This window comes from Aedes albopictus, chromosome 2 (genome assembly GCF_035046485.1).
Source record: "Aedes albopictus strain Foshan chromosome 2, AalbF5, whole genome shotgun sequence".
NCBI lineage: Eukaryota > Metazoa > Arthropoda > Insecta > Diptera > Culicidae > Aedes > Aedes albopictus.
The window spans coordinates 280905236-280920146 of NC_085137.1; the positions used below are offsets into that span (position 1 = coordinate 280905236).

The following is a 14911-nucleotide window of genomic DNA, read 5'->3' on the forward strand; positions in this document are numbered from 1 at the left end:
AAGCGACTTTTCGCGCATAGAAGCTAGCGCCACATTAGTCGATGCGGAGACTAGGAAAACAGCTGTAGTCAATTCATTCATTAAGGAGACAAAGGGCGACCTCTGGGATTTTTTATTTAAAACGATTACTCTTCCCATAGTAAATCCTATGCAAACTTTGAACCGCTTTCGCTAAATTATAGTTTCACCGATTGCGCCGAAATTTTGTACAGCTCACATGGGACCTAAAAACTCGACTGGAGCGAGGATTTATTTTTTCCATACAAGCGTGTCCCATGCTAATCAACATCCTCGTGTTCATCATTCTACCATGATAGGGTAGAAAGTGAAAGCAGCGCAACGGCAATCAGTTGAATATAGTAGAATGGACTACTAGCTTGGCGCGCGGCCACAGTTGATCAGCAGGAGTAAATCCATTTTATTTTGTATGGCGAAAAGCATCTAAACTCGAATTTCTCGAAATGACAAGCTTTTACCAAAAAAAAATATTTGGTAGGTTTCAAACCGGTCATCATTGTGCACAACCGCTACCAAATATTTTTTCGAATAATGTGTTACACTTCGAGAAATACGCCTTTAGATGCTATTCGCCATACAATATTTTTGCGATTTACTTTTCGCGATAAAACAGATATTCAAATATTTGTAATTTCTCAGATTTTTTTTATTCCTTGTTGGGTATCTAAGTCACTGCGACCAGTTGATAGATTTATTGTGACGTATGCCCCATTTTTATTTAGCTTTGTCAAGTCGACGTATCGCCATTGGTATTGGTAATAACCAGACTTTGACCAGAAGCGATATCCCAACACGGTGCCACACTTCGTATGAATTGGACCACCGTATTTGGGTTTGTCCTCCAAACATCGAAGGGTTCTATCAGCCCGTTGTCGAAGAACCTAATTCTTTTAGTTAAAACTGCCGGACAACGGCATAACAAATGTTCCGAGTCTTCTGTATCTATGCCGCACAAGCGATATACATCATCTTGAAGTTTTTCAATAACCTTCAGATGATATCGGCTCGGACAATGACCTGTTAAGAGGCCAGTTAAAGTACTAATATCTTTTTTGGAAAGTTCTAGAATTTTGCGAGTGTTTGCAACGTTTGGCTTTATAAAACGCTTAGACTGCCTCGCAGTTGTGGTGTTTTCCCAAACGGATTTTATTTTTTGCTGTTCTTAAGCTTTAAACTCCATTCTGAGAGAACATCCAGACATGCTACAAAATGGTTCAGGTCATATGAATTGATTAGACGATCCAAGTCTTGCTAGCATAACGAGAATTTGGAATGTCATTTAAACTATCTATTCCCGATATAAGTTTGCTCCCAGTTTGTTTTTCTGGGATTTCTTGTAGTTTCTATGAGTTGGTGACCAGCCTCATATTGAAACAATATTTGATTGTGATCAGACAAAGAAACTTCGTCTGACACATGCCAATTTGTAACTTTTTCCGAAAGTGAAAGGCTACACAAGGCAGACGAGCTTTCTAAAAGTGGTTCCAGAACCATTCTGCGGTATATCAAGGGTAATTGTTCCCATCGTTGCGGTAGTACCTATTGTTGCGGTAATGGCAATTGAGCACTTTTTCGACTGAAATGTTACCAAAAGGTATTTTTAATAGATGTATGGTGCTTAAATTATGAGATTGCACCATTTGTTTGCTTAAGATTTGCCCAAAAACCTATTTTAAAAAAATATTTTCATAAATGTGTTTGCTGCTGTGTTCCTATTATTGCGGTAGTGTTCCTAATGTTGCGGTATCCCATATGATTTCAATGGGATACCGCAACAATAGGAACAAAATACCGCAACAATAGGAACACATACCGCAACATTAGGAACACAATGATCTTTCAGATAAAAACGAATAAAATGCTCATAACAACATCAAAGTGGCAATATTTCGTTATTTTCCCGTAGATTAAGGATGGATTTTATTATTTTCAATTCAATCCATGTAAAAAGTTTGCTTGGGGCGATACAATTGTGGTTTAAACATGAACCCAGCGCTTAACTCCTCCATGATCGGATCAATTACCCAAACTATACAATAAAAATGGACCTGAAATGCTGGGCTGAGCGGAGGGTAATATCCAATTGGATGGATGTCAAAAATTGCAACCAGTCAAAACGGTTTATAACACCAAATGCTTATAAAACCAAAAAACTCTTGGAGCTCAACAAGAGGAAACATTTATTGGTGGAATTGTATTTTTGCATTGTACGGAAGCATCATTGCCAATAAAATTATACCAACTTTTGCTATTTAAGAGGCGGTAAGCCATTATGTTACATGAATGTGTTTAATAAATAATAGAGAAAAGGAAACCTCTTACGTAACCGTCAGATAATATTAGGGTTCATTTAGACAAAGCATCATTCATGTAGTCTATTTTTTTTTATCTCCAACAGTATTGAAAGCAGCACGCGCGATGAGGCATATGTTATAGGACTGCATCCAGCTACACAGTATTTAATGAGAATGCTGGCGATTAATGAGATTGAGAGTTCAACCTTTACTAATCCTATAGTGGTGAAAACACATGAAGAAGCACCAGCTGAACCTCCTAGTAATTTAAAAATAAAACCCGGTGGAAGGGGAGAGCTCATTGTGACTTGGAATATTCCTAACAAAAACTCATGGAATGGGGAACTTCTAGGCTATATAATAAGTTGTGTTGAGGAGAAACAAAATATCAACTACATAGAAAATAACAATGCAACAAATTTGACATTCACTGCAAATGGTTGGGCTACTACGAAAATGTCCATCTCTAGTTTAAAAAAGTTTACCAGATATGCTGTAAAAATACGAACGTTCAACACTATGTCGGCTGGACCATGGAGTCCAATTACTTATGGTACTACTTTAGAAGATATTCCAGAAGCTCCGCCTCAAAATGTTACCTGCCAAAGCCTATCCTCTCAAAGCATTAAAATCGTCTGGCAGGAGCCACTTCTTCAGTATCACAACGGCATATTGAGAGGATATAAAGTGTTGTTTCGGCCACTAGCTAACAATAGTACGTTCTCATATTATTGTTCATTCGGAATTAATTACTGAAAATGCGCAATTGCAGATGAATTCATTCTTCCCTACGACATTAAGAGGACATCCAATTTAGAAACATACTTACAGGCTCTTTTCAAAGCAACGAATTACTCCATTCAGGTCCTGAGTTTCACATTATCAGGAGATGGAATGGCCAGCGCTCCGATATACTGTGCCACTGAAGAAGACGGTAATACTGTTTATTTATACCATAAAAGACTATGACTATAACACATCTAAATATTTTCAGTACCTGATGCACCGTCTGGTATCAAAGCCCTGACATTAACTGCCGATTCAATTTTAGTTTCTTGGTTGAAGCCACATCACGCCAATGGGATCATTTCTCATTATACTATTTTCAGCAAAGAAAATGGCAAAATTGTACCACCTAAAAGTGAGTATCCATCTGGTCTACAATATTAATTGTTGAAAGTATTCCAAATTAAACCGATTGTTCTTACAAAATTATCAATTTAGAGGTTCATTTATGAATAACTTATGCTAACAGTCAAGTTAAGTGCTATACCACTTCAGATTTGTATACCACGCAGAGAAATAAATTGTAAGCACTATTAAATTCTAGTTAAAATCAAACGATTATGTATTTAGTTTACTATAGTGACAAACTGATTTCTAGTTTGAATTGAAATTTTCCTTTGTTCGGTAATACAAATATTTTAGGCTGTCCAAATTGATAACAGTTTGAATAGTGGTTTCTGCTTTTAGTAGTGTTGCGTGTACGTACACGCTGCATTACACGAACACCACTTGAGTTACTGGTTGAAAATAGTAAACAAAGATCAGCTGTTCCCAGCAAAATCAAATGGACATATTTTCAACCAGTAGATTTGCATTAGTGTTCGTGACATCGCGCTGCGAAACCACTATAGTGGTAATCACGTTCATATGTATGCGTGCCTTTTTTTGTAGATGTAGTTGTGAAACTGTGAGGAAAACATTTGCACTCTTACCCCGGAAGTTAGTTTTATCATAATTTACCCATTTTTTCCAATTCGATAGGGGAATTTTTGCATATGCAATTTGATACATACATTTATTTGTTCAACATCATTAAGACAAGACATAATCAACAATAGCACTAGTTTACAGCATTTTTGAACTCGGTAAGCCGATGATCATTTTTGGTGTAGAATCATGCCCTGAGTTCGAAAACGCGAAAGAAAAAAATTACAGTAGAGCGGAAATTTTTTCGACTTTCCATACAAAGTTGATGATTTGAAATCGATTTTTGTTCTATGTTTAAGCAAAGTCGCTCACTTCAAACATCTCATTCTCCGTAATCAATGCTCCGATTGATCTGAAATTTTTACTGTAACTTGCCTACATATGATATGTTAAATAAACGTCGAGAAAGAATTTTTAAGTTGGTTTTTTCTTATTGAAAAAAATAAATTTCTTCAAAAAAATTTGGGAATTTTGCTAAATTTTAGGAAGATCGTCCCTAAAACTCGCCAATATCTTGAATTTCATCAATCTGACGCAAAACCTATATTCAGATAATCGAATGGTATTGTATTCAACTTTTCATTTATGGAAAAAGATTTAAAAAATTTTTGAACAAAACGCAATATATTTGGATTTTAGTAAATTACATATTTTGAAAAGTTGCAAAACTCGATATTGAGCTAAAACTCAAAAACTGTTCTACTTAAAATTTTTTGAAGGTCAGTTTCGAAATCAGCACTAAATTGTGCTTCAAAAATTTTGGTCGTTGACAGAAGTTCACGACTTTCGTTTTATCTTGTAAACTTGTGTAGTACGCCACAATACTCGGTTTGTGGCTGCCGTTGTCCATCCTCGGTCGCGCCCAATGCTCGCCAGGTCACGCTCCACCTGGTCCGCCCATCGTGCTCTCTGCGCTCCACGCCTTCTTGTGCCAACCGGATCGGTTGCAAACAGCAGCTTTGCAGGGTTGTTATCCGGCATTCTTGCAACATGCCCTGCCCACCGTATCCTTCCGGCTTTGGCCACCTTATGGATGCTGGGTTCGCCGTAAAGTGCAGCGAGCTCGTGGTTCATCCTTCTCCGCCACACACCGTTCTCCTGCACACCGCCGAAGATCGTCCTTAGCACGCGTCGCTCGAAAACTCCGAGTGCTTGCAGGTCCTCCTCGAGCATAGTCCATGTCTCGTGCCCGTAGAGAACCACCGGTCTTATTAGCGTTTTGTACATGGTGCATTTGGTGCGTGGGTGAATCTTTTTCGACCGCAGTTTCTTCTGGAGCCCGTAGTAGGCCCGACTTCCGCTGATGATGCGCCTCCGAATTTCACGGCTCACGTTGTTGTCAGCCGTCAGTAAGGATCCGAGGTAGACGAATTCCTCCACCACCTCGAAAGTATCCCCGTCTATCGTAACACTACTACCCAGACGGATCCGGTCGTGCTCGGTTCCGCCTACCAGCATGTACTTTGTTTTTGAGGCATTCACCACCAGTCCGACCTTTGCTGCTTCGCGTTTCAGGCGGGTGTTCAGCTCTGCCACCGTTCCAAATGTTCTTGCAATGGACTACCCGCTTTGCGCGCAGCCACAGTTGATCAGCAGGAGTAAATCAATTTAATTTTGTATGGCGAAATGCATCTAAACTTGAATTACTTGAAATACAAAGCTTTTCCCGAAAAAAAATATTTGGTAGGCTTAATAGCGGTCACCATTGTGCCCAACCACTACCAAATATTTTTTCGAATAATGTGTTCCACTTTGAAGAATTTGCCTTTAGATGGTATTCGCCATACAATATTTTTGCGATTTATTTTAAGCGATTTTTCGTGCATAGAAGCTAGCGCCACATTGGTCGATGCGGAGAGTAGGAAAATAGCCGATGTAGTTAATTCATTATGTCCATGTCGTCTGCAAAGCACACAAATTGACCGGATTTTGTGAAAATCGTTCCCCGGCTGTTGAGCCCGGCTCGTCGCATCACACCTCAGGGGGTTGGTGTCAGGCCCTACGAGCCAGCCGTAAAAACCATTGTAACGAAAAATCAGCAACAGCATAATACGAACCGAGACCAACGGCAATGACCCCAGCGAACAAAAAGGACTTGCGATTGGAAACTCGGTACGTGGAACTGCCGATCTCTCAACTGCATTGGGAGCACCCGCATACTCGCCGATCTACTGAAGGACCACGGGTTCGGCATCGTAGCGCTGCAGGAGGTGTGTTGAACAGGATCCATGGTGCGAACGTTTAGAGGTAATCATACCATCTACCAGAGCTACGGCAACACACGCGAGCTGGGAACAGCTTTCATCGTGATGGGTGATATGCAGAGGCGCGTGATCGGTTGGTGGCCGATCGACAAAAGAATGTGCAGGTTGAGGATCAAGGGCCGATTCTTCAACTTCAAGATAATAAACGTGCACAGCCCACACTCCGGAAGTACTGATGATGACAAGGACACATTTTACGCGCAGCTCGAACGCGAGTACGATCGCTGCCCAAGCCACGAAGTCAAGATCATCATAGGAGATTTGAACGCTCAGGTAGGCCAGGAGGAGGAATTCAGACCGACGATTGGTAAGTTCAGCGCCCACCAGCAGACGAACGAAAACGGCCTACGACTCATTGATTTCGCCGCCTCTAAAAACATAGCCAAACGTAGCATCTTTCTCCAACACAGCCTCCCTTATCGTTACACCTGATCACCAGGAGATCACCACAGCAGACGGAATCTCAAATCGACCACGTTCTGATTGACGGACGGCACTTCTCCGACATTATCGACATCAGGACCTATCATGGCGCCAACATCGACTCCGACCACTATCTGGTGATGGTCAAACTGCGCCCAAAACTCTCCGTCATCAACAATGTACGGTACCGGCGACCGCCACGGTACAACCTAGAGCGACTGAAACAACCGGATGTCGCCTCAGCGTACGCGCAGAATCTCGAGGCCGCGTTGCCAGACGAGGGCGAGCTCGATGAGGCCCCTCTAGAGGACTGCTGGAGTACAGTGAAAGCAGCTATCAAAAGACGCAGCCGAGAGCACCATCGGGTACGTGGAACGGAATCGACGGAACGAATGGTTCGACGAAGAGTGCAGAACGGTTTTGTAGGAGAAGAACGCAGCGAGGGCGGTAATGCTGCAACAAGGGACTCGACAGAACGTGGAACGTTACAAACAGAAGCAAAAACAGCAGACCCGCCTCTTTCGGGAGAAAAAGCGCTGCCTGGAAGAAGCGGAGTGTGAAGAAATGGAACTGCTGTGCCGTTCCCAGGAAACACGGAAGTTCTATCAGAAGCTCAACGCATCCCGCAACGGCTTCGTGCCGCGAGCCGAAATATGCAGGGATAAAGACGGAGGCCTCTTGACGGACGGACGTGAGGTGATTGAAAGGTGGAAGCAGCACTTCGATCAGCACCTGAACGGCGTGGAGAACGTAGGCACGGGAGCCCACGGCAACGGAGGAAACGACGACGCCAGTGCAGCGGAGGACGGAAATGAATCAACTCCCACGCTGAGGGAAGTTAAGGATGCCATTCGCCAGCTCAAAACCAACAAAACAGCTGGTAAGGATGGTATCGCAGCTGAACTCATCAAGATGGGCCCAGAAAAGTTGGCCACCTGTCTGCATCGGCTGATAGTCAGGATCTGGGAAACCGAACAGCTACCGGAGGAGTGGAAAGAAGGGGTTATCAGCCCCATACACAAGAAAGGCGACCATTTGGAATGTGAGAACTTCAGGGTGATCACTATTTTGAATGCTGCCTACAAAGTGCTATCCCAGATCATATGCAATTTGAATAGCCTTTAAATTAGCGTGCAATTTTGTGTGAGGAAAAATTTGCGCTGGTGTACGTGTGTTGAAATGTCACTTATCTCTATAAACCGCCGGAATGTGATTGTATTGGTGACGACTGCTCCTGCGTGTTGGCCGACCACCGAAATGAGGAACTCTCGCTCAACCGCAAAAAAATACTACACGCAAAAAAATAGTGATTGGAAAGATGATATATTGAAGTTTCTTGTGAAACGGTTCTCTTAATACTAAAAGCTAAACATAAACAAATCACAACATACACTCGGATGTGTCTTCATTCGCTAATGGCAGTGATGCCAGTTTATCTAAATGCAAGGCGATCACTGCACACTCAACACTCCTCCTCAGTGTGAGCCCTGTCTTTCTACGCAAAACAAATATTCCGCTCATCATGAATCTGCTACCGTGTCTTGCGCGCCATCGACACTTTTGCTTCTTCATCGTCCTCATCGTCACTCACATGAAGTTTTGGACAGCCCCGCCAAAAATGTCCCAATGGACTACCCGCTTTGTGCGCAGCCACAGTTGATCAGCAGGAGTAAATCAATTTTATTTTGTATGGCGAAATGCATGTAAATTGAATTCTTTGAAATACAAAGCTTTTCTCGAAAAAATATTTGGTAGGCTTAATAGTAGTCACCATTGTGCACAAAAACTACCAAATATTTTTTCGAATAATGTGTTCCACTTTGAAGAATTTGCCTTTAGATGGAATTCGCCATACAATATTTTTGCGATTTACTTTTAGCGATTTTTCGTGCTTAGAAGCTAGCGCCACATTGGTCGATGCGGAGAGTAGGAAAACAGCCGATGTAGTTAATTCATTGTTGGCAACAGTAACACTTCTTCTTACTCTTCTCGTTTTTATCACAGCTTTTAATATTTGTACGAGCTCCGGCCACGAACAGCTAGCTGCTTTCAATGCCTTATCATCGGCCATGTCCGAATCCATATTTTCGCTCTTTCGTTTCCACTCGTCCAGCAGCTTACCCTTCACATAGGCCTGTTTCAGCTCTTCTATTGGACGACACTCCAACGCTGTAATGAGAGCATCGTAGCTTGCAGGAAGACTAGACAGAATGATGGCCACTATCCAGTGCTCTTGTAGCCCCTCGCCTAAAGCCACTAGCCGGTGCACTAACTCTGCTACTTCCATCAAATGCTTGGCCATGTCTCCGCTTTCCGTCAACTTCAATGAACAGAGCTTCCGGAAAACGTAAATTTTGTTCGTGAGAGAACCGCGCTCGTGATATCCTTTCACCGAATTCCACATATCATATGCCGAGGCAGCACCCATCACATGGCACAGCTAATCGTTGTCCAACGCCAAACCGATCGTAGCCCTTGCTTTACCATCTCTCGCTGTCTATCCGACGGGGGGCTCAGCTGGCTTTTACGTCGTCACCACTTCAAACAAATCATCGTTTACCAGCAGCAACTCCATTCGAAACTTCCAACTTGCCCAGTGGAAGTTATTCAACCGATCGAATTGGATTTTCGCCTCCGCCATTCTGTTGTTAAACAGGGATTCAACGCGACGGTCAACGCGAATATCACTATTTTCTTTTCGATTCACTGCAGTTTCCTCTCACTCGCGCCGCGCCACTGGGCCCATAATCTAACAAGTTCCCTGAAACATAATTGAAGTTTCAATGCATTGCAGTAAATTCGACGAAAGTGTAGTCGCCTCAACAACAAAACATTGTATTTTTTTCCTGGACACGCATCTTACAACACAGTGCACTTTGGGCGATTTCCATATAACCACGCGGACGAAAATATTTTTATAATTTCTTTTCGTTTTCTGTGATCTGTACTATCAAAATATTTCGTTAATTTGCTTTTTCAGTAGAAATTTTGAACTTTTCAAAAGGGCGTATACACTTATTAATTTGAAGTAAATTTGTAATTAAATCGATCCGTACTTTGATTGCAAATCAACATTTTATTTTTTGTTGTCATATGGAACTATCCATACACTAATGGATTACCCGCTTTGCGCGTACCCACAGTTGATCAGCAGGAGTAAATCAATTTAATTTTGTATGGCGAAATGCATCTAAACTTGAATTACTTGAAATACAAAGCTTTTCCCGAAAAAAATATTTGGTAGGCTTAATAGTGGTCACCATTGTGCACAACCACTACCAAATATTTTTTCGAATAATGTGTTCCACTTTGAAGAATTTGCCTTTAGATGGTATTCGCCATACAATATTTTTGCGATTTACTTTTAGCGATTTTTCGCGCATAGAAGCTAGCGCCACATTGGTCGATGTAGAGAGTAGGAAAGCAGCCGATGTAGTTAATTCATTATCAGTGAGCAAACATGTTTATGTGGATTGTATAACATTTCGCCGAAAACCATTTTGCGGAATTCCTTTTCGCGGTGTAACATTTCGCGGAATGACATTTGGCGGAATGAACCATTTCGCGGAATGCACCGTTTCGCCGAAAACCATTTGGCGGAATGTACCGTTTCGCGGAAAATCGTTAATAAGAGCAAACAATTTAATTTATCGAGAGACAACATCATGATGAGATTCAAAATTCAAATCAGCACGCAGAGAAATATATTGTAAAACCACAAGAATTGTGCATGGATTCAACAAATTTTATTGTTGTCTCAGGGCTTACCGGTAAATTTTGTTGATTCAACAAACAAGCAGAATGATAACAACAATAAAATTTGTTGTTCCTAAAAATGCATGAAAATGGCTAGCTGTCAAAATCAAAAGGAAAAATTTGTTGAAACTAAAACATGGTTTGTTGAACCTATAAAAGAAATTTTTTAAAGCAATACAAAGAATCATATCGAAACAAAATACCGCGTTTATTGTTTCAAAAAACGCCATGCTTTAAAATTACTGCATCGTTATAAGTGAGATGCGTTTTTGTTTATTCATAAACAAACATTTATTTGTAGAAGATATTGGAACAAACTACGAAGTTTACACAAATGTGCATGCCATGTAGCAGTTGAGTCTCGGCAGAACATATTAATTCGCCAGAAGATTCAACTAATTTACATATTACCTTCAGCAAGCTTTATCAGTTTTTTTTCTGCTTCTGTGAAATTTTATTCAATCTCTTAGAAACATTCTGGCTGAAATTATAATCAATATTAGTAACATGAAAGGCATCAGTTGTAAACTCACCTTCATAAGGTATGAAACAAAATTCAAAGAGCTGAAGCTTTTCAATAAATTGGCAAACTCTTCAACTCAATACTTTCAGTAATTGAAGGATAAACAAAAAATAACCACTTATCTTGCAAATATAGGATGGTGGCCATGACTCATAAATATTTTTGTTTCTACAAATTTGTATTATTGATGCAATTTAAATGCATAGAAAAAAAAATCAAGCACCGATGTTATGTTAAACAAAGACATTTGTTGTTTCAAAAATATGTTGGAATAGAACGAAATAAAATAATGCTTTGATTTGAAGCGTATCCAAGTGATAGATTCTAAACAATGCGTTCTTAGGTTTAACCCACTGATATTTTTCTGCGTGAGCACATGAAAAATGGAATGCTTCATATAAAAAAATCATTTAGTAGCAGTATACTTCGAAAGAACAGCCTATGTATGAAAGAAGGGAAATTCTCTGATAATGTTAATTTAGCTGTTATGCCAAAATAAGTATAATGCATACAATTTATGAAAGAACAGATTTGACCAGATGAAGGAGAAGTATCGTATTGAACATAATAGCATATCTGTTAAAAACAGCGTTTGTTTGAAAGATGGAAAAACCTGTAATACAATTTTTTTTTTTCTGTTATCTTTTACAACAGTTTGAGTTATTCAGAACATACAAACAATAAATAAAAGAGAAATCTGGTAAAGTTATCACTAAGGAGTGTTACTTGGCTTATGGGTTACGCGGTCACACTGTTTACAAATAGAATCATTTTGGCATAATTACGCATAATTACAATGCTTTCAATCGATAAAGGGGAAAGTGTGGAAGCTGATAAGCAGATTCAGTTCCTGAATTATGATTCTGCGTCATAAGGCCAGGCCGAAGGAGATTAGGGGCTGTCCATAAACCACGTGGTCATTTTTTTGGAACTTCTCTACCCCCCCCCCCCCCCCCCGCGTAAATTTTTATTCAGAAAAGCAATAGATTTAACATCAATTAGTACAATCGTAGAACTAAAGTGATTATGATTGCGCATGAATCGGTGATGGAGCTAGTAAAGTTTAGCAGAGAAAATAATGTGTTATTCCATTATTATTTGCAAAGTATTAAATTCCGCAAAATGGTATTCTGCGAAACAGTGCATTCCGCGAAAAGTCGTTCCCGCGAAATGGTACTTCGGCGAAATGGTGCATTCCGCGAAATGTTACACCGCGAAAAAAAATTCCGCGAAATGGTTTTCGGTGAAATGGTATACAACCGTTTATGTGATTATATTATCATGAGAACGCGGTTTTTCAACCAATTTGTTACATTCATTATTTGGATTGAAAAATAGTTCCTTGTCTTATTATTATTTCGCATAGTTCTTGTTACAGAGTAATGGCTCTAGCTCAAGAATAGAAGGCTTCAAGAAGTTTTTAAAGGAGGATTAGTCAGATGAAATGCACTTGAATAAATGAAGCATAAACTTTTAATAAAATATGTTGATGTTATGTGTTGAAAATAACTTCAAATACGCCTTAAAACTTATAGTTAGACTTAATGGTCTTGTAAATTCAGTTGTTTTATGCGCGAATTTCAAAATCAACTTGAAGACAACTTAGAAACCGCAAACGAACGAAGATTGTTTTCTCTTGATAAAAACAACTACAATGTTCCATAAATTGGTCATGCTGTGATAAAGCTTCCATAAAAATAATCAAATCTAAAAGGAATTGAAATTGCTACTTGGGACTCGTCGATACTCCCTGTAGTGGCACTGGACTTGTTTTTCGTACAGCTTTCCCTGTGCCAAACTCGGTTGAAAAACACCATCTTCACAAATCTTCCGCTTTAGCTCCTTCACTTCCTCCTCGACAAGGTTGCGTTGGGCGAACAATCGTGCAATGTTGACCATTTTCGGGATGGGAATCACTTCACGCGCGCGCGATTCACTTTCGGATTCAATTCGTTCCGAAATTTCACTTGCACATTACTTTACATTTTCTGGAAATTAACACCGCATTTTCTTCGCCAATGCAGGCCACGGAAAAGTCGGTTTGCCTGTGATTTCGGGATCTAGCTACTGGGGCGGGAACGACAGCATTTCCTCTCGACAGAAATACTGCATCGGCGATAGTAATCGGATGGCGTTGTCCCATCGGCTGATGGACGACAACACAGCTGCGGCTGCAGCTTCTCGCGGCACTGATTCGATCCGGTTCGTTAGGACCATATATTCCGTCGTGAAACGGGGATTTTGCGGGTGATCGGAATTCGGACCGGTAGCTCGATTGTTAGGTGGACTGTATTACCCGAATAAAAAATACAGTAGAAAAACCGAACGTTGTATTGTAACAGTACTGTTTTAGAACCATATTTTTACAAAAGACACCACTGTAAAAATAAACAATACAAAAACAATAAGATGTAATGTAGACACCATACCGTATATTGTAAATAAGATTTTTACAATATATTATACAGGTTGTTAAGTATCGTAACAAGATAAAAAAATATTTTTCTCCATATATATTTTTTTGCAAAACCATACATTATATTGTTAATGAATTGTTCTAAATACTGATACGTGGGTTTAAGTATACTGTTCATTGTATGATACATACATGGTTTCAAACAATAAAATGTGCCGTAAATAAATTGTTTTTAATTGTAATTTCACTACTGGTTATACATTTAATCAAATGGTTTTGGAATGGTTCTCTTTTGTTATGTTGTATTGTTTTACATTACATAAACCATATAATGTTATATTATCATTGTCATTTCCCTCCTGTCAATGACATCTTAGGCTTACTAGATTTATTAGAATGCGCTTTGGGAATTCTCCAGAGCGTTTTGGATAACCCTTCATATATATGATCGCCCACGTCTAAGTCTAAGTAGTCTCTGATTGCATTAACAGTTGAAGCTTAGGCTCCCATGCCCCACCAGCCAGATAACTGAGTTTTGCAAACTAAGCATTATTTGTGGCAACACTTTGAGCGGCATGATGGAACTATGCCGAGCGCGCTAGGTGTTATTAGACCACTAATGTAGTTGCATGAAGTGGGTGACGAGGTACATAAGTATCATTACAGCGTGCTTAACCGTTATTGCAATATTGAGGCACCAGTTTGACTTGAAATACATAACAACTCATGAGAAAACTGTCAAGTTCGATTCAAATACAAGTTAGGTTAAAAAGCGAACCCGCAGACAAACCTATATTGCAAGTCATTTCAGTGTTCAGTCCAGTCCATATGTTAAAGATGGCTCTACGTAAAAGATAAAGTTTGTCAATCGCATTTGATTCGATTGTGGTCGAAGGCAAGTTCACATGAGAGAAGAGGAGAAAACTCCCCTAAATGCAAATACAGAACGAATAGTGTTAAACTCATCCACTGATTTACGGTAATCTGACCTGCATCTTTCCGGATTGACGTGCATTCGTATTTCTCTCATCGCACTCTACTTACCTAGACCGCCATATCTCTTAGATCTGCAGTTCTTAGGACATCTGGTTTACCACTGATTTAAATATTTTATTGACTTTAAATTGATGTATCAACTTATTCACTTTTTTCTCTTTCCTTTCCTTTGCATCAAAAAAGTCACAAACATCAACAAAACAAAGCACGGAAAAAATCTAAAACTGAATAAATAATTAAAAATGCATGAAAACATAATGTTTCGGAAAAGTGAATGGTTCAAACGTAAGAAAAACAGTATAGTATATTCTTACATAAAAATCGAATATAAATGTATTGTAGCTACAATGTGCAAAGCTTTTAACGAATCATTTCATTACAATACACTTTATTGTAGCTGGTACACTGTATGGTGCAGGAATGGTTTTCACCAAACACCCTATGGTTAGTTTTTATCCGGGTAGTTCCGCTTCCACTGGCACAAGAAAAAAGACACGGTTTGTTCACT

General features: G+C 39.8%; 1 protein-coding gene across 12 annotated transcripts in view; it reads left to right on the forward strand.

Annotated features, from left to right (window-relative positions):
* Positions 1-14911, forward strand: part of LOC109415006 (cell adhesion molecule Dscam2) — a 200053-nt gene that overhangs the window by 160135 nt on the left and 25007 nt on the right. For all 12 annotated transcript variants that reach the window (XM_062851903.1, XM_062851905.1, XM_062851906.1 and 9 more), the window contains 3 exons: positions 2417-3027; positions 3085-3246; positions 3307-3453. In XM_062851903.1, coding sequence (XP_062707887.1) covers positions 2417-3027; positions 3085-3246; positions 3307-3453 — 920 coding nt within the window. The remainder of the gene's footprint in view (positions 1-2416; positions 3028-3084; positions 3247-3306; positions 3454-14911) is intronic.